This window comes from Aotus nancymaae, unplaced genomic scaffold (genome assembly GCF_030222135.1).
Source record: "Aotus nancymaae isolate 86718 unplaced genomic scaffold, 86718_ANA_hifiasm-v0.15.2.pri h1tg000108l, whole genome shotgun sequence".
Taxonomy (NCBI): Eukaryota; Metazoa; Chordata; class Mammalia; order Primates; family Aotidae; genus Aotus; species Aotus nancymaae.
The window spans coordinates 28,648,328-28,669,710 of record NW_026988523.1 but is presented as its reverse complement, the minus strand read 5'-3'; the positions used below and the strand labels follow the sequence as shown (position 1 = coordinate 28,669,710).

Sequence of the window (21,383 nt, the reverse complement as noted above, 5' to 3'; positions counted from 1 at the left end):
TTGAAAGACTGAAACATCAATGATGTGTGTATATCAGCAGGGCCTGACAGAAAAAAATATGGATGGTGAGATATGAAGTTTAGGGGGATTCTCGTTGTTGTTGTTTTGAGACACGGTCCCACTCTGTTGCCCAGACTGTAGTGCAGTGGTGAGCTCCTACCTCAGCCTCATGAGTAGCTGGGACTACAGGTTCTGGCCACCACACCCAGCTAATTTTGTGTGTGTGATGGTGGAGACACTAGGCCTCACTATATTGCCCAGGCTGGTCCCAAACTCCTGGGCTCAAGCAATCCTCCCACCTCGGCCTCCCAAAGTGCTGGGATTACAGGCATAAGCCACCGAGTCTTGTCTTGTCTTGCTTTTTAAGTATCAATGTTAAAACGTTGTTTAAGAAACCTTATTCAAGATTTAAACGTTGTTTAAGTCTTCCACTTATTCAGTTTCCACCTTTCTATGGGTTTAAATCCAATAAATTAGTAAGATGAGTAACTAAATGCTGGACATTTATTTCACAAAGATAAGAGTCCTGTTGTCATGACACCAAGGAAACTAACAGACCCCTCTCTTCCTTTTACTCTGGCTGTTTTCACTGGACAGCTACCTGTGGCCCAAAGCCGAAAAACAAAAAGCATATAACCTTCAGAACAACATCTCGGGATCTTACCCAGGGTGACTACAAGGTAGCAGAATTTATTTTTCTATGTCGCAGAGGAAATCAGCCTCCTGTTTTGGACAACAGTACTTTTCATCAATTATTCTGCCACCTGCTGGTAAGTTTTTGTAAGAGAGGACCGAGGAAGGACAATATGAACTTTGGGAGCGAGCTAGCCACCTCTCTCAACATCAAAGCATCAGGAGGAATCTTGTCAAAGCACCAAGACAGGATTAAGCATCCTCCTCTTTCCAGCACTACATACCTAAAGGTGGATAAGGAAGCAGTGTGATTCATTCATTTCACTCAGTTCTATTTTTCCTTTTTTTTTTTTTTTGAGACAGAGTCTCGCTCTGTCACCCAGGCTGGAGTGCAGTGGGCTCACTCGGCTCACTGCAGCTTCCGCTTCCCAAGTTCAAGTGATTCTCCTGCCTCAGGCTCCCGAGTAGCTGGGACTTCAGGAGCACGCCACCAGCCCGGCTAATTTTGCTGTTATTGTTGTTTTTCCTGGAGACAGAGCCTCGCTCTCTCACAAAGGCTGGAGTGCAGTGGCATGATCTTGGCTCACTGCAACCTCCACCTCCCAAGTTCAAGCAATTCTCCTGCCTCAGCCTCCTGAGTAGCCAGGATTACAGGCACGTGCCACCGCACCTGGCTAATTTTGTATTTTCAGTATAGACAGGGTTTCTCCATGTTGGTCAGGATGGTCTCAAACTCCCAACCTCAGGTGATCCACACGCCGTGGCCTCCCAAAGTGCTGGGATTATAGGCATGAGCCACTGCGCCCAGCCCTAATTTTTGTATTTTTAATAGAGACAGGGTTTTGCTATGTTGGCCAGGCTGGTCTTGAACTCCTGACCTCAGGTGATCCACCCGTCTCAGCCTCCCAAAGTGCTGGTATTACAGGCGTGAGCCACCGTGCCTGGCCTATTTTCCTTTTTAAAAACATTTACAGATCATGTGCCAGAGTAGGTATTGAAAATATAAAAATACACGTAGGCTGGGCGTGGTGGCTCACGCCTATAATCCCAGCTACTTGGGAGGCTGAGGCATGATAATCCCTTGAACCCAGGAGGTGGAGGATAGGGTGAGCCGAGATCGGGCCACTGCACTCCAGCCTAGCAACGGAGCAAGACTCTGTCTCCAAACAACAACGAAACACTTCAAGAGAGGAAAATGTAGTGGAAAACCACATAAGCAACTGAATAAGAGAATGGATCAGGGAGGAGTGAGTAGATGTGATCTTCCCTATTCCTCTTCCTTGGACATCACATATAAAACAACCCTAAGAAGACTGAAATGTGGAGAGGAGGTAGACCAGCTAGGAGCCCCAGAAACAAAGGCAGGACACGATGCTGATTTCTGTGGACTCTTTTTGCCAAATACCCCATACTTGGAGCTGAAGCAGCAGCAACCTGGAAATGCCAATAGGAGCAGCCAAGAAAATCCCTAATAAAAGCCTGTTCTCTGCAGCCAAAGGATCAGGAATGAGGCAGTCTAGCAAAACAGAAAAATTTTAGACAATATTTGCTCTATTCTAGCCAAATGCCACAAAAACAAACTGTGACTTGTCCTCTCCTATTCCGACAAAGACTTAATGGGGTGCTTAGACGTTCACTACCAGCAAGTCTTTTAGGAGTCATTGCTCCCCTTTACTGTTGGGGTGGTATCAGAAGAAACTTAATAGAGAGTCAGAACTTTCACCCAAACTCAGTGAGTGGTAATGAGGCTATCCCCTGAGGAAAGAATCTGTGAACTAAAAGACGGAACAGTAGAAAGTACTCAGTCTGGACCAGGCGTAGTGGCTCACATCTGTAATCCCAGCACTTCGGGAGGCCAAAGCGGGCAGATGACTTGAGGCCAGGAGTTCAAGACCAGCCTAGCCAACATGGTGAAACTCCATCTCTACTAAAAATGCAGGCCAGGAACGGTGGCTCGCACCTGTAATCCCAGCACTTTGGGAGGCAAAGGCGGGCAGATCACGAGGTCAGGAGTTCGAGACCAACCTGACCAACATGGACAAACCCCGTCTCTACTAAAAATACAAAATTAGCTGGGCATGGTGGCGCATGCCTGTAATCCCAGCTACTCAGGAGCCTGAGGCAGGAGAATTGCTTGAACCCAGGAGGCGGAGGTTACAGTGAGCCAAGATCGAGCCATTGCACTCCAGCCTTGGGAACAAGAGCAAAACTCCATCTCAAAAAAAAAAAAAAAAGCAAAATAATTAACCGGGCATGGTGGCACACACCTGTAATCCCAGCTACTTGGGAGGGTGAGGCACAAGAATCGCTTGAACCTGGGAGGCAGAGGTTATAATGAGTGGAGATCGTGCCAGTACACTCCAGCCTGTGCAACAGAGTGAGATCCTGTTCAAAAAAAAAAAAAAACATCAATCTGAAAAACAAACTAAATAGACTGAGGGGGAAAATGAGCACAGAGCCTCAGGGACTTGTGAGATTATAACAAAAGATTTAACATTTGCGTCAGCAAATTCCTAGAAGAAGAGGAAAAGAACAAGACAGGAAAGTTCCAAAGGAAATAGCAGCTGAAAACTCCCCAAATCTGGCACAGGGATAAACCTACAGATTCAAGAAGCTGAACGAACTCCTAACAGGATAAACCCAAACTAATTCAGGTCAAGGCACACTGCAATAGCTTGGATATTTGTCCCCTCTGAACCTTATGTTAAAATTTGATCGCCAGTATTGGAGGTGGGGCCAAATGGGAGGTGTTTCGGTCATCAGGGTGGATCCCTCTGAACAGATTAATGCCCTCCCTCAGGGGCAAATGAGTTTTCACTCTTGGTTCCCACAAGGGCTGGTTAAAAAGACCATGGCACCTAACCTCCATTCTTTCCTCTTCTCTTGCCATTGATCTCTGCACAAAGCAGCTTCTCTTCACCTTCCACTATGATTGGGAGCAATCTGAGGCCCTCACCAAATACAGACGCCCAATCTTGAACTTCCAGACATCAGAATCATGACCCAAATAAACTGTTTTTCTTTATAAATTACCCAGTCTCAGGTATTCCTTTACAGCAACACTAAATGAACTAAGACACACATCAGAGTCAAACTGCTAAAAGCTAAAGACAAATAAAAAATATTGAATGCAGCGAGGGGGAAAGCAATTTGAATAAAAGCAGATTTCACTCTCTTTTTGTTTTTAATTTTTTGTTTGGTTGGCTGGCTTTCCCCCATGTTCAACCTAGTTAGAAAGCCAATTTCTCATCAGAAGCCATGGAGGCCAGAGGAAAGTGGCACAAAATTGTTCAAGTGCTGTGGGCAAAGACTGTCAACTCAGATTCCTACATCCAGTGAAACTATCCTTTAAAAATGAAGGGGGTATGATTCAACAAAAAAAGACAACCCAACAAAAAAACGAGCAAAGTACTTGAAAAGACATTTCCCCAACGTCTATTCAAGATATTCAAATGGACAATAAATATGTAAAAAAAAAAAAAAAAAAAAAAACACTCAATGTCAGATGGATGTGGTGGCTCATGCCTGTAATCCCAGCAGTTTGGGAGGCTAAGGCTGGCGGATTACTTGAGGTCAGGAGTTCAAGACCAGCCTGGCCAACTTGGTGAAACTATACTAAAAATACAAAACTTAGCCGGGTGTGGTGGTGCCTGCCAGTAGTCCCAGCTACTCCAGAGACTGAGGCAGAAGAATTGCTTGAACCCGGGAGGCAGAGGTTGCAATGGCCAAGATCATGCCACTGTACTCTAGCTTGGGGGACAGAATGAGACTCCATCTCAAAAAAAAAAAAAAAAAAAAAAAGATGCTCAATGTCATTAGGGAAATCCAAATAAAATCACAGTAAGCTACCACTTCACCACTGGATAGCTACAATTTTTAAAATGGAAAATAACAAATGTTAAAGTAAGGAGAAATTTGAATCCTCTTGTATTGCTGGTGGGAATGTAACAGGGAACACCTGCTGTGAAAAACAGTTTGGCAGTTCCTCAATAAGCTAAACATAGAACTAAATATAGAATATGACTCAGTAATTTCACTCTTAGGTATATATCCCCCAAAGAACTGAAAACAGGTTCTCAAAAAGTACTTGTACATGCATGTTGATAGCAGCCCTATTTATAACAGTCAAAAAGTGGAAACAATCCAAATTCCATTAATAGATGAATGGCTAAACTGTGGCATGTAAATAAATGGCATATTATTCAGGCATTAGAAAGAATGAAGTATTGATACATGCTACAACTTGTATAAGTCTCGAAATATTATGCTAAAGAAGCCAGGCACAAAAGGTCACATAGTGTATACTTCCATTTATATGAAGTGTCCAGAACAGGTATTAATAAATCCAGAGAGACAGAAAGCAGACTGGTGATGGCCAGAGGCTGAGGACTGACTAGGTAATCGGTACAGGATTTCCTTTCAGGGTGATGAAAATGTTATGGCACTAGATAGACGTGATAGTTTGATAGTTGCACAATATTTTCTTTTTTCTTCTTATTTTTATTTTTATTTTTTGAGAAGAGTCTCACTCTTGTGGTCCAGGCTGGAGTGCAGTGGCACGATCTCAGCTCACTGCAAACTCTGTCTCTCGGGTTCAAGAAATTCTCCAGCCTCAGCCTCCTTACTAGCTGGGATTACAGGCATGCACCACCACGCCTGGCTAATTCTTTTGTATTTTTAGTAGAGATGAGGTTTCACCATGTTGGCCAGGCTGGTCTTGAACTCCTGATCTCAGGTTATCCTCCTGACTCAGCCTCCCTGTGTGCTGGGATTACAGGCGTTGAGCCACCTTGCTAACCTGACAACATTTTCAATGTACTAATAATGCCACTGAATTGCACACTTTAAAACAGTTAAAATTGTGAACTTTATGTTATGTGTATTTTACCACAATAAAAAAATAATGAAGGGGGCCAGGTACGGTGGCTTATATCTGTAATCCTAGCACTTTGGGAGGCTGAGGCAGGGGGCTGGGAGGTGGAGGTTGCAGTGAGCTGAGATCATGCTACTGCACTCCAGCCTGGGCAACATTGAGTGAGTGAGACTCTGTCTCAAAAAAAAAAGAAGAAGAAGGGAAAATCCTAGCAAGATTTTCGACAGATACAGACAAGATTATGATTTTCGACAGATACAAACAAAAGAATTCTTTTTTTTTTTTTTGGTGCCATGACTTGGAATTAATTTTTTTTTTTTTTTTTTGGCTTTGAAACGAGGTTTCACTCTGTCACCCAGGTTGGAATGCAGTGTCGAGATCCCAGCTCACTGCAATCTCCACCTCCCAGGCTCAAGTGATCCTCCCACCTCAGCCTCCAGAGTAGCTGGGACCCACAGGTACATGCCACCATGCCCAGCTAATTTTTTTGTGTTTTTGGTAGAGATGAGGTTTCACCATGTTGCCCAGGCTGGTCTTGAACTCCTGAGCTCAGGCAATCCACCCACCTTGGCCTCCCAAAGTGCTGGGATTACAGGTGTGAGCCATCACCCTGTTTGAAAAATCTATAACTTTAAGACAGTATTATTCTTAAAGTTATATCAAAGGCAAAGAAGCTGAAATAGCTAAAACAATTTTGAAAAAGTATTAAATGAGACTGGGTGCAGTGGCTCACGCCTGTAATCCCAGCACCTGGGAGGCTGAGACGGGCAGATCACTTGAGGTCAGGGGTTCAAGACCAGCCTGGCCAACATAGCGAAACCCCATCTCTACTAAAAATACAAAAATTAGCCAGATGTGGTGGTGCACACTTGTAATCCCAGCTACTCGGGAGGCTAAGGTAGGAGAATCGCTTGAGCCTGGAGGGTGGGGTTTGCAATGAGTCAAGATCATGCCACTGTACTCCATCCTGGGTGACAGAGTGAGACTCTGTCTCAAAAAAATAAAAAAAGAAAATGAATTAAAGACTACGTGGAATTGGCAGAGGGATAAATATACAGATCAATGAAACAATATAGAAAACCCAGTAGTAGACCTACACAAATAAACCCAACTGATTTTTTTTTTTTTGAGGCAGGGGCTCACTCTGTTGACCATGCCGGAGTGCAGTGGTGCAATCATAGCTCACTGCAGCCTCAAACTCCTGGGCTCAAGTAATCCTCCTGCCTCAGCATACCAGGCTAATTTTTAAATATTTTATAGAGACAGGGGTCTCACTATGTTGCCCAGCCTGGTCTCCCTGCCTCAAGTGATCCTCCCACTTTGGCCTCACAAAGCCCTAGGATTATAGACATGAGCCACTATACCTGGCCTCCGACTGCTTTTTTTTTTTTTTAGTCTGGTGTTGTGGCACACACCTGTGTTCCCAACTACTTGGGAGGCTGATGTGGGAAGATCCTTGAGCCCAGGAAGTGGAGGTTGCAGTGAGCCGGGACCACACCACTGCGCTCCAGCCAGGGCGACAGATCAAGACTCTGTCTCAAAAAAAAAAAAAAAAAAAATCGATCTTTGTTGGTAAATTCCTTCAGGATTTGGTGTGTTCGAAAATGTTTTACTTATTTTTAATTCTGGAATAATATTTTAGCTGAATATGGAAGTCTAGTTTGGCAATTATTATCTCTCAGCTTATCAGAGCCATATCACAACTGTGTTCTCAACAAAATAGAGACAACATGCCACTCTGCTACCACAAAAACGACCAAACAATCCCCTCTTCCGACTAGTGTGAGTAACTCATGGACAACACGCCACTCTGCTACCACAAAAACGACCAAACAATCCCCGCTTCTGACTAGTGTGAGTAACTCATGCTTTTTTTCTTCTTCACCAATTTGGGTGGTAATCCTCTTACTTCCTAGGTAAGATTGATTCACTCAGACACCCAATCACTGAAATGCCCCCACTTCTTAACAATCTTCAATCCCAAATTAGTCCTCACTCAGAGGTTTAGAGACTAGGAGAAAACAAACAAACAACACAATTAGCCCTCACTATTCTAAACTCTAGTTCAGAAATATCCAACAGAAGCTGAAACTCTGTAAGAGGTTCCTTTTAACCTCCCCTTAAGAAAATTGTCCCATAATTCCTTTGGGGCATTCTCTCCCTTCACACCAAGCCAAGTAGATTCAACTTTTTTCACTATAGATTTGTTTCCAGTGGTGTTTAGTTGATGAGCTTTGACAAGGATAATGGTCAAATTTCTCCAGTATCAACTGACTGTGTGAAGATATGTGTGTGTGTGTGTGTGTGTGTGTGTAATATATACATATTTATATAAGAACATATTGCCAGGTATGGTGGCTCACACTTATAATCCCAGCACTTTGGGAGGCCAAGGTGGGCAGCACTTGAGGCCAGGAGTTCGAGACCAGCCAGACCAACATGGCAAAACCCTATCTCTACTAAAAATACAAAATTAGCTAAGCATGGTGGCGCATGCCAGTAATCCTAGCTACTCAGTGGCTGAGGCATGAGAATCACTAGAACCTGGGAGGCAGAGGTTGCAGTGAGCTGAGATCGCACCACTGCATTCCAGCCTGGGTGACAGAGGGAGACCCTGTCTCAAAAGAAAAAAAGAACCCAGGTAATTTGTCCTGTACAGTATTTGCAAAGTCTGAATTTGCACCTTTGAGGTATCATTTAATGTCTCCCGTATTTCCTGCAAATTACTAGTTAGCTTTAATCAGATTCAGACTGAAGTGTGTTTGTTTGTGTTTTTGGTAGCATACATAAGTCCAACTTCACGCAAGGTGGACTTACGTATGCTATCTATGATCAGGAAAACATGTTTGGCTCTCTTTTTTGATGAATGACAGCCACTATTTTTGTTTACATACAGATGGGGTTTTACTATATTGTTTAGGCTGGCTGCAAACTCCTGGACTTAAACAATCCTCCCAACTCAGCCTCCCAAAGTGCTGGGATTACAGGTGTGAGCCACTGTGCCCTGCCACAGCCATTGTTGATCATTGCCTAGATACATTAATTCACTTGGAGTTACAAAATGTTGATATTCTAATTATATTATCCCTTCTTCACTTATTTACTGGAATACTTTTACTTCTTTTTTTTTTTGAGATGGGAGTTTCACTCTTGTTACCCAGGCTGGAGTGCAATGGCACGATCTCGGCTCACCGCAACCTCCGCCTCTCGGGTTCAAGCAATTCTCCTGCCTTAGTCCCCTGAGTAGCTGGGACTACAGGCGTGCGCCACCATGCCCAGTTAATTTTTTGTATTTTTAGTAGAGACAGGGTTTCACCATGTTGACCAGGATGGTCTCGATCTCTTGACCTCATGATCCACCCGTCTCAGTCTCCCAAAGTGCTGGGATTACAGGTGTGAGCCACCGCGCCTGGCTTGGAATACTTCTACAAAGAGAAATTTCCCCCTCATCTTGAGATACAGTCTGCATAAGAAAAGCAGGATAAATACTTGATTCTTTCCAATTACTAGCAGTTTTTAAAATAATGAGTTGATCTGCCAGCATTCTCCAACAATGACCAATGAGTTTGTATTTTTTAAGTGTCATTGTGAATTCGTAGATTTAAACATATTTTGTGAATTTCAATCCATTGCAGATAATACCCATTTTGATACTCAACTTGTTTCATCTTTGGTCAAGGGAAACTATTCTAGTAGGCTCCTGAGTTCTTCGGTTACAACCCTAAGTCTTTGAAAGCTTCCTTGCTTATCTTGGACAATACCTGCCCCAAACCCGAAATCGGCCATTTCTCCAAGGAGTTGTTGGCTGGTAAAAGGGAATAGTAGAGGTATTCATTTTTACTGGATCATTGTTTCCAAACCTTTTCAGGGTAAAGCTAGGAAATTTTTAAGGATAAAATACACCATGAGTTCAGAGTTATATTAGCAATTTAAATTCAGAATTACAGAGTTTTATCTTAACTTCATCAATCGTAAATACGTATCTCTTTATTTCATACTAAAAATTCTGGTTCTCAGAGACACCAACATTTTTTAGACGGAGTTTCGCTCTTGTTACCCAGGCTGGAGTGCAATGGCGTGATCTCGGCTCACCGCAACCTCCCCCTCCTTGGTTCAAGCAATTCTCCTGCCTCAGCCTCCCGAGTAGCTGGGACTACAGGCGTGCGCCACCATGCCCAGCTAATTTTTGTATTTTTTAGTAGAGACGGGGTTTCACCTTGTTGACCAGAATGGTGTCGATCTCTTGACCTCATGATCCACCCACCTTGGCCTCCCAAAGTGCTGGGATTATAGGTGTGAGCCACCGTGCCCGGCGACACCAACATTATTAATCTTTTGTTTTATCTCATGATATACCTAAAATAACCTCAGAATAACAACACCAACACTATCACCATAATATGACTATTTTAAAATATTCTGCATTTTTCTGGCATTATAGTACATTCCACTTGGGCTGTCATAATCAAATTATTATGTTTTAAAGTCACTTGAATGGTTTGGTTAAAAGCATTTTACATTTCTGTAATGAAACTGCTTGTGATATGGCCTCTAATGGTTGAGAGAAAAAAATGTATTTGTCATACGTATACCTGAGAATAGTGCTATGTGGGCCTCTAGATTCTGTACTGAAATAGAGCCAACTGGTAAAGTCCTGCCTTAGTGACTGTGATAGTTAATACTGAGTGTCAACTTGATTGGATTGGAGGATACAAAGTATTGATTCTGAGTGTGTCCAAGAGGGTGCTGCCAAGAGATTCACATTTGAGTCAGTGGGTAGGAAAGGCAGATACACCCTTAATCTGAGTGAGCACAATCTAAAATGCTGCCAGCACAGCTAGAATAAAAAGCAGGCAGAAAAATGTGAAAGGAGAGACTGGCCTGGCCTCCCAGCCTGCATCTTGCTCCCGTGCTGGACGCTTCCTACCCTCAAACATCAGACTCCATGTTCTTCTGTTTTGAGACTGAGACTGGCTCTCCTTGCTCCTCAAGCTTGCAGACAGCCTACTGTGGGACCTTGAGATCATGTAAGTTAATACTTAATAAACTCCCCTTTATATATGTCTATATCTATCTATAGATATATCTATATATCTATAGCCAACTATCTAGATAGATGATTGATAGACAGCTAGACAGTAATGATAGATAGAGATACAGAGATGGAGATTGAGAGAGATAGAGATAGAGATAGATCCTATTAGTTCTATCCCTCTATTGAACCCTAATACAGTGACACTATTCGGAATTGGTCCTTTTTACATTTCATTTGGCAAGTACTAAAAGATTGATGATCTCAGATATGCCTATGGCTGCAAAAACATGACATGGCTAAATCCCTTGGTTGCAATATCTTTTTTTTTTTTTAAGGCAGGGGACCTCACTGTGTTGCCCAGGCTGGAATGCAGTGGTGCTACCATAGCTCACTGCAGCCTCAAACTCTTGGGCTCAAGTGACCCTCCTGCCTCAGCCTCCCAAAGTGTTGGGATTTTGCAATATTTTAAAGTCACAAGATTATGTTATTCCACAAAAGTATGTTTCAGAGACTAGGCATGGTGGTTCACATGTGTAATCCCATCACTCTGGGACGCCAAGATGGAAGGATTGATTGAGGCCAGGAGTTCAAGACCAGCCTGGTCAACAGAGTGAGACAGACAGACACAAAAGAAAGAGAGGAAGGAAGGAAGGAAGGAAGGGAGGGAGGGAGGGAGGGAGGGAGGGAAACTCTAAAGAAAGAAAATCTTTTTGAATCTTTTTGTTTCTCCAACTCTTTCTCCCCTTCTAAAAATTCTATTTCCATTTTTTCTTCACCTCTTTACCTTTGTTAGCCTTCTCTCCTAGCAACTCAGGAGCTTTTATTTTTGTGTGTATTGATGAGGGAGAGGGAAAAGGAATTGCTGTACAAACTGAAGTAAGGAAAATGGAGTAGGTAGGAGGATAGACAGCTGCAATGATATGAGCTAGATAGACTGAACAAGCCCTCATCCTAAGCAACTCACAGCTCAGATTTCTTCTCTGGACAGCTGGTCCTTTTTGTCCTCCTGAAATACTCTGCAAAGACAGGGGAGGGGCTGTGAACCACCTCTGCTATGGATCTTATTTATAGTCAGCTACCTCCTAGATACTATCTGTAGAAACTAAATGTAATATTCATCGTATCAGGGATGAAGATGGTAAATGAAAGGTATCCATTTGCCCACTGTAATTTTTAAAGGCCAGGAGCTCATCATTATTGAGAATGCTGGAGGGCTGCCTGGAGTAGGCAGTGACTAGAGTCACACAAGTTGGAATTGGATATCCAGCTTGTCTGTCATATTTTTCTCTTCCCTCCCCAACTTGGCACCCAATACTCCATATTCTTTCTAATTCTCCTACCCTCCCCGTTCCCACACCCTACCCCCCCAACGTTCCTGGAATTTTGAACTTAGCTATTTTTAAAACCGTCAACTCAGTAGCCACCTCCCACCCTGCTCAGCTGTCCAGCACTCTGGCCAGCCATATACCCCCCTTCCCCCAACACCAAACCTTCTCTGGCTCCCTGACCTCAGTGAGACAGCAGCCGGCCTAGGGACCTGGGGGAGACATGGAGAAAGAGACAGAGGACCTGCTGGCTGGAGCTGACCCACAGAGTAGGCAATCACGGCTGGAGAACTGGATAGCAGAGTAATGTTTGACCTCTGGAAACAGTAAGTCAAAATGAAATTGCAATTCCTTTAATAAGCTTTTATATTGAAGTTAGACTGTTATAAAATTACAAACACCTACTAGGATGTATCTTGTCCAAATGCTGGGATCTCTTCCTACCAAGGTGCCCCAATCACCATTTCTCCTTCTGTCTCATTTCTTGCTGGCCTCTGGCCTCTAGCCATTTGAAGTTTAATTCTCTGTCTCTCCTCTGGCAGTTTTAGCCCTCTCTTTACCTTATTACCTCAAGACTTCTAATGAAGTTTTAGGAGTTCCCCACACCCTCGATTCTGCAGTTTTCTTACCAGGGCCAAGTATGACCTCGGATGATGAGTCACTGACATACTTCTCTCATGTCCCCACTTAGCAATGCCCTTTGCATTGAGATTCCAAGGATGGGGGCTGCTCCTTGTAAATGATTTCTCCCCACAACTCTAGTCCCTCCATTCTATTTGCAGGACTCTTGGAGGACTCTTCCCCCAATCATATCCAAACCCACAGGACAGGGGAGTTAGGCAAGAGGGATTTAGCTCCTCCCTAACCCCTGTTCTCATAAAAGACCCAGAACTTCAGAATTTGAAAAGGAGAGATTAATAGAGAGGTTCTTCAGTGAAATTTGGGAAAATACAAGAACGGCTGACTTAGAAAAAAGAAATATTAATTTGCATGTTTGGTTTGCATCCCCTTATTCCATGAGACAGGGGGATTAAAATTGCAGCTCTCTAGAGCTGATAAAAGAGATTGGTTTCTTTTCATTTGAACATTGGTGTTCTGGAGGGAATGGGTATGCCACCCTTACTCCTTCTTGTGTTCTTCTGACACAAAGAAGAAAAAGAAATGTATGGCTCCTGGAAGCCATCTCCTCCTAACGGAGAAGGACAAATATGAAGTATATTTCTGAAGTATTTTCAGGTCCTAATTTTATTAGCGTACCCACTGGGATTACTGGTGTCTGATCTATCCCCATGATTCCTCCATCTTTGACATACCTGCTGTTTGGTAGCTCAGGATGGAGCAACACAGTGGACTCTGCCCCCCTGAGTTCACTCAACCTTCCCGCCACCCCCACCTAGGGCTATTGCACAAGGGCCCTAAAAGTGGCCACAGGAACAGGGCAAAGAGGCTTAGCTGCCACACTTGCAGTTTGAGGAGCCCCGATCTCCCAAATTCCAGTCTGCTCATCCTTTTCTTTATCTCCCCAGATTCGCTTCACATTGTCCTGACCAATCTTCAACTCTTCTCTCTCTCCATGTCCAGCCAAATTTCTTTTTTCAGTCACTTACAGGACTTCCGGTCAAAATTCACTAGGTAGGAGGGTCATCAGCTGGGAAGAACCGGGCGCCTGGGGAACCTGGCTGGATAGTTATGGGGGAGCCAGGCCAGTCCCCTAGTGCCGGGTCCCCCCATGGCAGTCCCCCAACTCTAAGCACTCTCACTCTCCTGCTGCTCCTCTGTGGACATGGTAAGGAAGGGCCAGGGAAGGGTTTGGGGAAATCTAGAGGGCAGGCTGCTATGTAGGGGTGGGCATGTGAGCATGAGTGAGTGAGGAGACATGGGCTGAGAGTCCAGTCACTCACCCTGCTCTCAAATAGGTATATTTTATGTTCCATTCAGTTTGGGGAAGGGCACTGGGGCTGAAGCCCTTGGTCGACAGGCAGAAGAGATTCCCTTTTCTTCCTACACATTTTTAGTAAGACAGCCGAGAGAACTAGGGATTTGGGGTTTGGGGGCTGGGGAAGGCCCTTAGTTGGGTTTTAGGAAGGCTGGAATTCCCTGATGAGATTTGGAAGAGTTATGAGCAAACCACACTCCGATAGAGCAGAGGTCTGAGGACCGTCTCACAATCCTCTCCCTTCTGTCTTTAGCTCACTCTCAATGCAAGATCCTCCGCTGCAATGCTGAGTATGTATCGTCCACTCTGAGCCTTAGAGGTGGGGGTGCATCAGGAGGAGGAGGAGGCCGGGGTGGAGGGGTGGGCTCTGGCGGCCTCTGTCGAGCCCTCCGCTCCTACGCGCTCTGCACGCGGCGCACCGCCCGCACCTGCCGCGGGGACCTCGCCTTCCACTCGGCGGTACACGGCATCGAAGACCTGATGATCCAGCACAACTGCTCGCGCCAGGGCCCTACAGCCCCTCCCCCGCCGCGGGGCCCCGCCCTTCCAGGCGCCGGCTCCGGCCTCCCTGCCCTGGACCCCTGTGACTATGAAGGCCGGTTTTCCCGGCTGCATGGTCGTGCCCCGGGGTTCTTGCATTGTGCTTCCTTCGGGGACCCCCATGTGCGTAGCTTCCACCACCACTTTCACACATGCCGTGTCCAAGGAGCTTGGCCTCTACTGGATAACGACTTCCTCTTTGTCCAAGCCACCAGCTCCCCCGTGGCGCTGGGGGCCAACGCCACCGCCATCCGGAAGGTCAGGCACTCACTCTTCTTTCTGATCCACCTCCTGAGATCCTTCGAGGGGCACCACGTCCTCCCCATTCCCACTATTCAACAGCGGTGCTCCCTAATTCCCTTTTCTTCCTCAACCACTCCCCCATCTTGAATCATTCCCTTCTACCAAACACTTGGAGCTGTAAATCATTTCCCCTTGATGGGAATTTCACTCAAATGCAGAAAACAGTCGGAGAGCGCAGACCCGAGGAGTTTCAGAAGGGAAACTTCACCCTCTCCTAGGAAGTTGCCCAGATTAAGTAGAGAGAGAGGTTAAGTAGGGATGAGGCAATACTGGAACATAAATAGGAGAAGGGATCAAGGACTGAGGGCCATGGTAGTCCTGCATCTCTACTTGGATCAGATCCCTAACTATGTATGAGGTCTGACTGGGGGGAAGATGCACTGAACCCAAATGAACTGTTTTCCCTCTTGCCCTCACAGCTCACCATCATATTCAAGAACATGCAGGAATGCATTGATCAGAAGGTCTACCAGGCAGAGGTGGATAATCTTCCCGCAGCCTTTGAAGATGGTTCTATCAATGGAGGTGACCGACCTGGGGGATCCAGTTTATCGATTCAGACTGCTAACCCTGGGAACCACGTGGAGATCCAAGCTGCCTATATTGGCACAACTATAATCATTCGGCAGACAGCTGGGCAGCTCTCCTTCTCCATCAAGGTAGCAGAGGATGTGGCCAGGGCCTTCTCAGCTGAACAGGACCTGCAGCTCTGTGTTGGGGGGTGCCCTCCAAGTCAGCGACTCTCTCGATCAGAGCGCAATCGTCGGGGAGCTATAACCATTGATACTGCCAGACGACTGTGCAAGGAAGGGCTTCCAGTGGAAGATGCGTACTTCCATTCCTGTGTCTTTGATGTTTTAATTTCTGGGGATCCCAACTTTACCGTGGCAGCTCAGGCAGCGCTGGAGGACGCCCGAGCCTTCCTGCCAGACTTAGAGAAGCTGCATCTCTTCCCCTCAGATGCTGGGGTTCCTCTTTCCTCAGCCACCCTCCTAGCCCCACTCCTTTCTGGGCTCCTTGTTCTGTGGCTTTACATTCAATAAAGAGGCCATCAGTCCTATTACTAGTTTGGAAACGATTTGGGGATAGAGACTGGCAGAGAAGAATGTAAAGAATCATTAAAGGAAGCAGGGTGTAGGAGACCCATGAAACAATGATATTATGAAACAATGATATTATCCAGTCAGATGAGGCTGCCGTCCAGGGTTGAAATGATCACAGAGTAAGGATTCTGGGCAAGGTTTCTGCATTCCAGACCTCTGTAGGGCTCTTCACTAATTTTTTCAGCCTCATTTATAGTAAATAAATTGTTCTAAGCCATTTACTGCAGATATCATCCTTATAAGCTTAGAGGTCATGAAAGTTTTAACTATCAGTAAAGATTTAAGGGCTGAGAGTTTTCAGAGGCAAGAGCTGAAAGCAGAAGACATGACCATTATCCACAAGAAACTCAAAAGAGAAATAAATAGGGGAAGAAGTCTATTTGATGAATATATGTGGGTAAAGTATGTTCCACTTTCTTGGTTCAGAAGTGAAGTGGACATTGTCTAGATCTTTGGTGAAGGGAGTCTCTGTTTTTGAAGAATGGCACAAGAAGGACAGAAGTATCATCCCTACCCCCTAACTAATCTGTTATTAAAGCTACGAATTCTTCACATGGTCCTCTGTTGCCTATGTTGAATCTCTTTACAGATGCTTGAAATGGAATAAATGCAATATGTTCACTCCACTGAAAGAGGGCTTGGAAGTTATCAGATACTGTTTCTATCTCAGGGAGTTTACAGGCTATTGGAGAGACAAAACCAATTCATTTGAAAGAGTGATGAGTGTGTAATTATTCACTAAATCCTACGGTACGGTGCATTTAGATGGGAAGATGGTAGATGAGAACTAAAGTAATAAGAATAATAAAAGGTGACAGAGAAGATGGGATCTTCCAGGCAACGAAAACCATCTGGACTTAGGCATAGATTCATGATTCCTTGAGGAAATGAGCAAAACTCAAACGCAGTAGAGAAGGAGTAATGGGACAGAAGGTTAGATGGGCAGAGGCCAGATTATGAAGTACCTTAAAAAGGGGGCAAGGGGCTTAAATTTGGTTAATAGCTAACACTTACTGGAGCTTCAAATCTGCCAGGCAATGTTTTAAATGCTTTGTTGTTGCTGCTGTTGTTTGAGACAGAGTCTCACTCTGACACCCAGGTTGGGGTGCAATGGTGTAGTGTCAGCTCACTGCAACCTCTGCCTCCCAGGTTCAAGCGATTCTCCAGCCTCAGCCTTCCAAGTAGCTAGGACTACAGGCGTATGCCACCACACCTGGATAATTTTTGTATTTTTAGTAGAGACGGGGTTTAACTATGTTGGCCAGGCTGGTCTCCAACTCCTGCCTTCATGATCCACCTGTCTCGGCCTACCTAAGTGCTGGGATTATAGGCGTGAGCCACCATGCTCGGCCTGTTTTAAGCACTTTTAAAATACCAATTTAATTCTCATACCTCTCTAAGGAAGGTGGCATTGTTATCCCATAGAAGAAAACTTGCCTTCAGTCCCACAGTTAACAAATGGCAGAGCCGGAAACTGAACCTATGCCATTTGGATCCAGAAACTCAATTTTTAATCACTACACTATATTGTTCAGGAAGAAGAGAGCCATTAAAAATTCTGGTTGTGGAGCTGGTAAAGATTCTCAAAGGGAAGCTGTGGTGGTGGACATCACCAGAAAAGCTACTCTGAGGCTGGGCACAGTGGCTGACGCCTGTAATCCCAGCACTTTGGGAAGCCAAGGTGGGCAGATCACTTGAGGCCAGGAGTTTGAGACCAGCCTGGGCAACATGGCAAAACCCCATCTCTACTAAAAATACAAGAAATTAGCCAGGCATGATGGGGCATGCCTGTAATCCTGTAACCCCGGCTACTCAGGAGGCAGAGATATGAGAATCGAGAATTACTTGAACCCAGGCTGGGAGGCAGAGGTTGTAGTGAGCTGAGACCATGCCACTGCACTCCAGCCTGAGCAACAGAGACTGTCAAAAAAAAAAAAATTTTAAAGCTACTCTCTTCTCATATAAAGCTAAAAAGAGAAAGTTGGAAAAGGAGGGAAAGCCTAAGGTTGAAGGAATCTAGTTTATAGAAGAAAGACTGAGAAGAGATGCTGTTCTAGGTGAGGGTGCTCTAAAGTAACAATGCTGCTCTGGGGCTGGGCGTGGTGGCTCCTGCCTGTAATTCCAGCACTTTAGGGGGCTGAGGCGAGCAGATCATGACGTCAGGAGTTCAAGACCAGCCTGGCCAACATGATGAAGCCCTGTCTCTACTAAAGATACAAAAACTTAGCCAGGTGTGGTGGTGGACGCCTGTAATCCCATCTATTCAGGAGGTTGAGGCAGGAGAATTGCTTGAACCCAGGAGGTGGAGGATGCAGTGAGCCAAGATTGCGCCATTGCACTCTAGCCTGGGTGACAGGGCAAGACTGTGTCTCAAAAAAAAAGAAAAAAAAAATGCTGCTCTGAACAAAATTTACATTTAGTATCTTACCCGTTTCTGTTCTCAACCTCCCCCATCGGGTACTCCATAACCGAGGGCCTGCCATCCCTGCCCCAGTCGTGTACTCGCCAGTATCTTCCACCTCTTCTCCTAGTCCCACCCATCTGATAATACTCCCCTGAAGAAATATTACAGTAGGGCCCTTTGTATCTACTAATTCTGCATCCACGGATTCAATCAACCATGCATTGAAAATATTTGGGAAAAAAAACAACACAACAATAAAAAATACAAATACAAATACAAATACAGTATAATAACCTTTTATGCCGGGCGCAGTGGCTCACACCTGTAATCCCAGTACTTTGGGAGGCCAAGGCAGGTGGATCCCCTGAGATGAGGAGTTGCAGACCAGCCTGGCCAACATGGTGAAAACCCATCTCTACAAAAAATACAAAAAAATTAGCTGGGTGTGGTGGCGTGCACCTGTAGTCCCAACTACTCGGGAGGCCGAGGCAGAAGAATCACTTGAATCCGGGAGGCAGAGGTTACAGTGAGCTGAGATTGTGCCACTGCATTCAAGCCTGGCAACAGAGTGCGACTCCATCTCAAAAAACAAACAAACAACTTTTCATATTGCATTTACATTGTATTAGGCATTACAAGTAACCTAGATATGATTTAAAGTATACAGGGCTGGGTGCAGTGGCTCATGCCTGTAATCCCAGCACTTTGAGAGGCTAAGGTGGGCAGAGCACTTGAGGCCAGGAGTTTGAGATCAAGCTGGCCAACATGGGAAAATCCTGTCTCTACTGAAAATACAAATATTTTCTGGGTGTGGTGGCAACAGCCTATAGTCCCAGTTGCTTGGGAGGCTGAGGCAGGAGAATCGCTTGAACCCAGGAGGTGGAGGTTGCAGTGAGCTGAGACCCAGCCAGTGCCTGGGCAACAGAGTGAGACTGTCTCAAAAAAAAAAAAAAAAAAAAGTATACGGAAGGATGTACCTAGGTTATACGCAAATACTATACTATGCCATCTTATATAAGGGACTTAAGCATCCTCAGATTTTGGTATTTGCAGGGTGTAGGTGGTCCTAGAACCAATCCCCTTTGGATACCAAGGGACAACTTTGGCCAGTACTTACCAGGCAAGGTGTCCTATCTAGTCTGCCATTTCAAATTTCTCCTGCAATTCTTCATCCTCTATTCCCTCCTCCCCACCTCTTCTAAGAACCACAGCCATTCTGCCATTCCCTCAAGGCACTGTTTCTATGCTTTCCTAAGTAATCTTTAGCCAATGGAGAAAATAGTGTGTTCCGATGGAAAAAAACTGGAAGAGACATATCCAAGGCATCTCTTACTTCACAGAAAATATAGGTATTGTAACTCAAAATATCCTGTTAAAGAAACACTCTTTGTTTTGGTTGGTTCTCATAACTCAAAAGAGTAACTTTATCCCTGAGGTGTGGGAATTTCAAGTTAATTGAGAAGAATTCCACAGCCAACTGGTAAGTGAAATTCTTTGATGACACCTGTCATGTAACACTCTTCCTTCGCCCAGACTTAGTACTAGCCTTATTACTTTTTCTTTTTTTTTTGAGGCAAGTCTTGCTCTGTCGCCCAGGGCTAGAGTACAGAGGCATGATCTCGGCTCCCTGCAGCCTCCACCTCCCGGGTTCAAGTGATTCTCCTGCCTCAGCCTCCCGAATAGCTGGGATTACAGGTGCCCGCCACCATGCCTAACTAATTTCTGTATTTTTGGTAGAGATGGGATTTTACCATGTTGGCCAGTCTGGTCTTGAACTCCTGGCCTCAAGTGATCTGCCCACCTCAACCTCCCAAAGTGCTGGGATTATAGGCATGAGCCACCGTGCCCAGCAAAACTAGCCCTATTATTAATGGAGTATTTTTAAATTGGTAGCTCAAAATAAACATATGAAAAGATGCTCAACATCATTAGTCATTGGGTAAATACAAATCAAATTAAAACAATGAAAAAATACTACACACCCATTAGAATGGTTAAAATGAAAAAGACTGATTAATCAAACACCAAATGTTGGGAAGCTTTCATATGCTGTTGGTGGGAATGTAACATGGTACAACCACTTTGTAAAACAGTCTGGCAGTTCATTAAAAGGTAAGTGTACACTTACCATACAAACTAGACATTCCACTCTTAGGTACTGACCCAAGAAAAATGATAATATGTGCTGCACAAAAACTTATGTACAAATGTTTACAACAGTTTTATCTGTAATAACCCAAAACTGGAAACAACTCAGTGTCGAAATGGTGAATGGACATACCAACTGCAGTAAATTCACAAAATAGAAAACTACACAGCAATAAAATGAAATAAATTCCTGAATGACACAACATGGATAAATCTCAAAATAATGCAAGTGAAAAAGCTATCCCCCTGCAAAAAAAGAGTACGTACCATTTGCTTCCATTCACATAAATTTATTAAAAATCTTCAGCAGATCATCAACTGTAAAAAAAAAAAAAAATATGTAAAAAGTTAGCAAATATGTAGTGAGAAAAGGCACTCAATGGTTGCTTGAGGGATGGGCAGAGTAAAGGGGATGGCTTACAAAAGGGCATGAAATAGGCCAGGCATGGTGGCTCACATCTGTAATCCCAGCATTTTGGGAGGCCGAGGAGGGTGGATCACTTGAGGCCAGGAGTTTGAGACCAGTGTGGCCGACATGGCAAAATCCTGTCTCTAATAAAAAGCTCCGTCTCTACTAAAAACCCTGTCTCCACTAAAATGTCCTGTCTCTACCTGGCATGGTAGCACAAGCCTGTAATCCCAGCTACTCAGGAGGCTGAGGCACGAGGATTGCTTGAACTCGGGAGGTGGAGGTTGCAGAAAGCCAAGATCATGCCACTGGACTCCAGCCTAGGCAACACAGTGAGACTCTGTCTCAAAAACAAAAACCCAGAGGGGCATGAAGAATTCTTGGGGGTGATAGACATGTTCATGATCTTGATTGTGGCAGTGGTTTCGTGGGTATATAAAATGAAAAAGAGGCCAGGCGCGGTGGCTCACGCCTATAATCCCAGCACTTTGGGAGGCCGAGGTGGGTGGATCACAAGGTCAAGAGATCGAGACCATCCTGGTCAACAAGGTGAAACCCCATCTCTACTAAAAATACAAAAATTAGCTGGGTATTGTGGCACGCGCCTGTAGTCCCAGGTACTCGGGAGGCTGAGGCAGGAGAATTGCTTGAAGACAGAGGTTGCAGTGAGCCAA

The 21,383-nt window shown here is 44.8% G+C and overlaps 1 protein-coding gene and 1 long non-coding RNA gene across 5 annotated transcripts in view; one reads left to right on the top strand and one right to left on the bottom strand.

Moving 5' to 3' along the window:
* LOC105730654 (uncharacterized) overlaps positions 1-21,383 on the bottom strand; it is a 45,317-nt gene that overhangs the window by 9,281 nt on the left and 14,653 nt on the right. Inside the window, exon 2 of the long non-coding RNA XR_010340299.1 lies at positions 20,568-20,618. This is a non-coding gene — a long non-coding RNA (uncharacterized LOC105730654). The remainder of the gene's footprint in view (positions 1-20,567; positions 20,619-21,383) is intronic.
* On the top strand, positions 12,016-16,305 carry HJV (hemojuvelin BMP co-receptor). 4 transcript variants are annotated; one of them, XM_021672705.2, is made up of 4 exons: positions 12,016-12,192; positions 13,466-13,652; positions 14,056-14,600; positions 15,065-16,305. In XM_021672705.2, exons 2-4 carry the CDS (start codon positions 13,556-13,558, stop codon positions 15,686-15,688), a joined length of 1,266 nt encoding a protein of 421 aa, XP_021528380.2. In that variant the 5' UTR covers positions 12,016-12,192; positions 13,466-13,555; the 3' UTR covers positions 15,689-16,305. The 4 variants fall into 4 exon arrangements, with proteins under 4 accessions (XP_021528380.2, XP_064226543.1, XP_064226544.1 ...); XM_064370473.1 differs by having other exon boundaries at positions 12,018-12,192; positions 13,448-13,652; XM_064370474.1 differs by lacking the exon at positions 13,466-13,652 and having other exon boundaries at positions 12,018-12,192.

Excerpts from the sequence above, each read along its gene's own strand:
- HJV (XM_021672705.2), top strand. The coding sequence starts at position 13,556 with ATGGGGGAGCCAGGCCAGTCCCCTAGTGCCGGGTCCCCCCATGGCAGT. Across the intron at positions 13,653-14,055 it reads GCTGCTCCTCTGTGGACATG|CTCACTCTCAATGCAAGATC; the intron begins GTAAGGAAGGGC and ends TTCTGTCTTTAG. Across the intron at positions 14,601-15,064 it reads ACGCCACCGCCATCCGGAAG|CTCACCATCATATTCAAGAA; the intron begins GTCAGGCACTCA and ends TTGCCCTCACAG.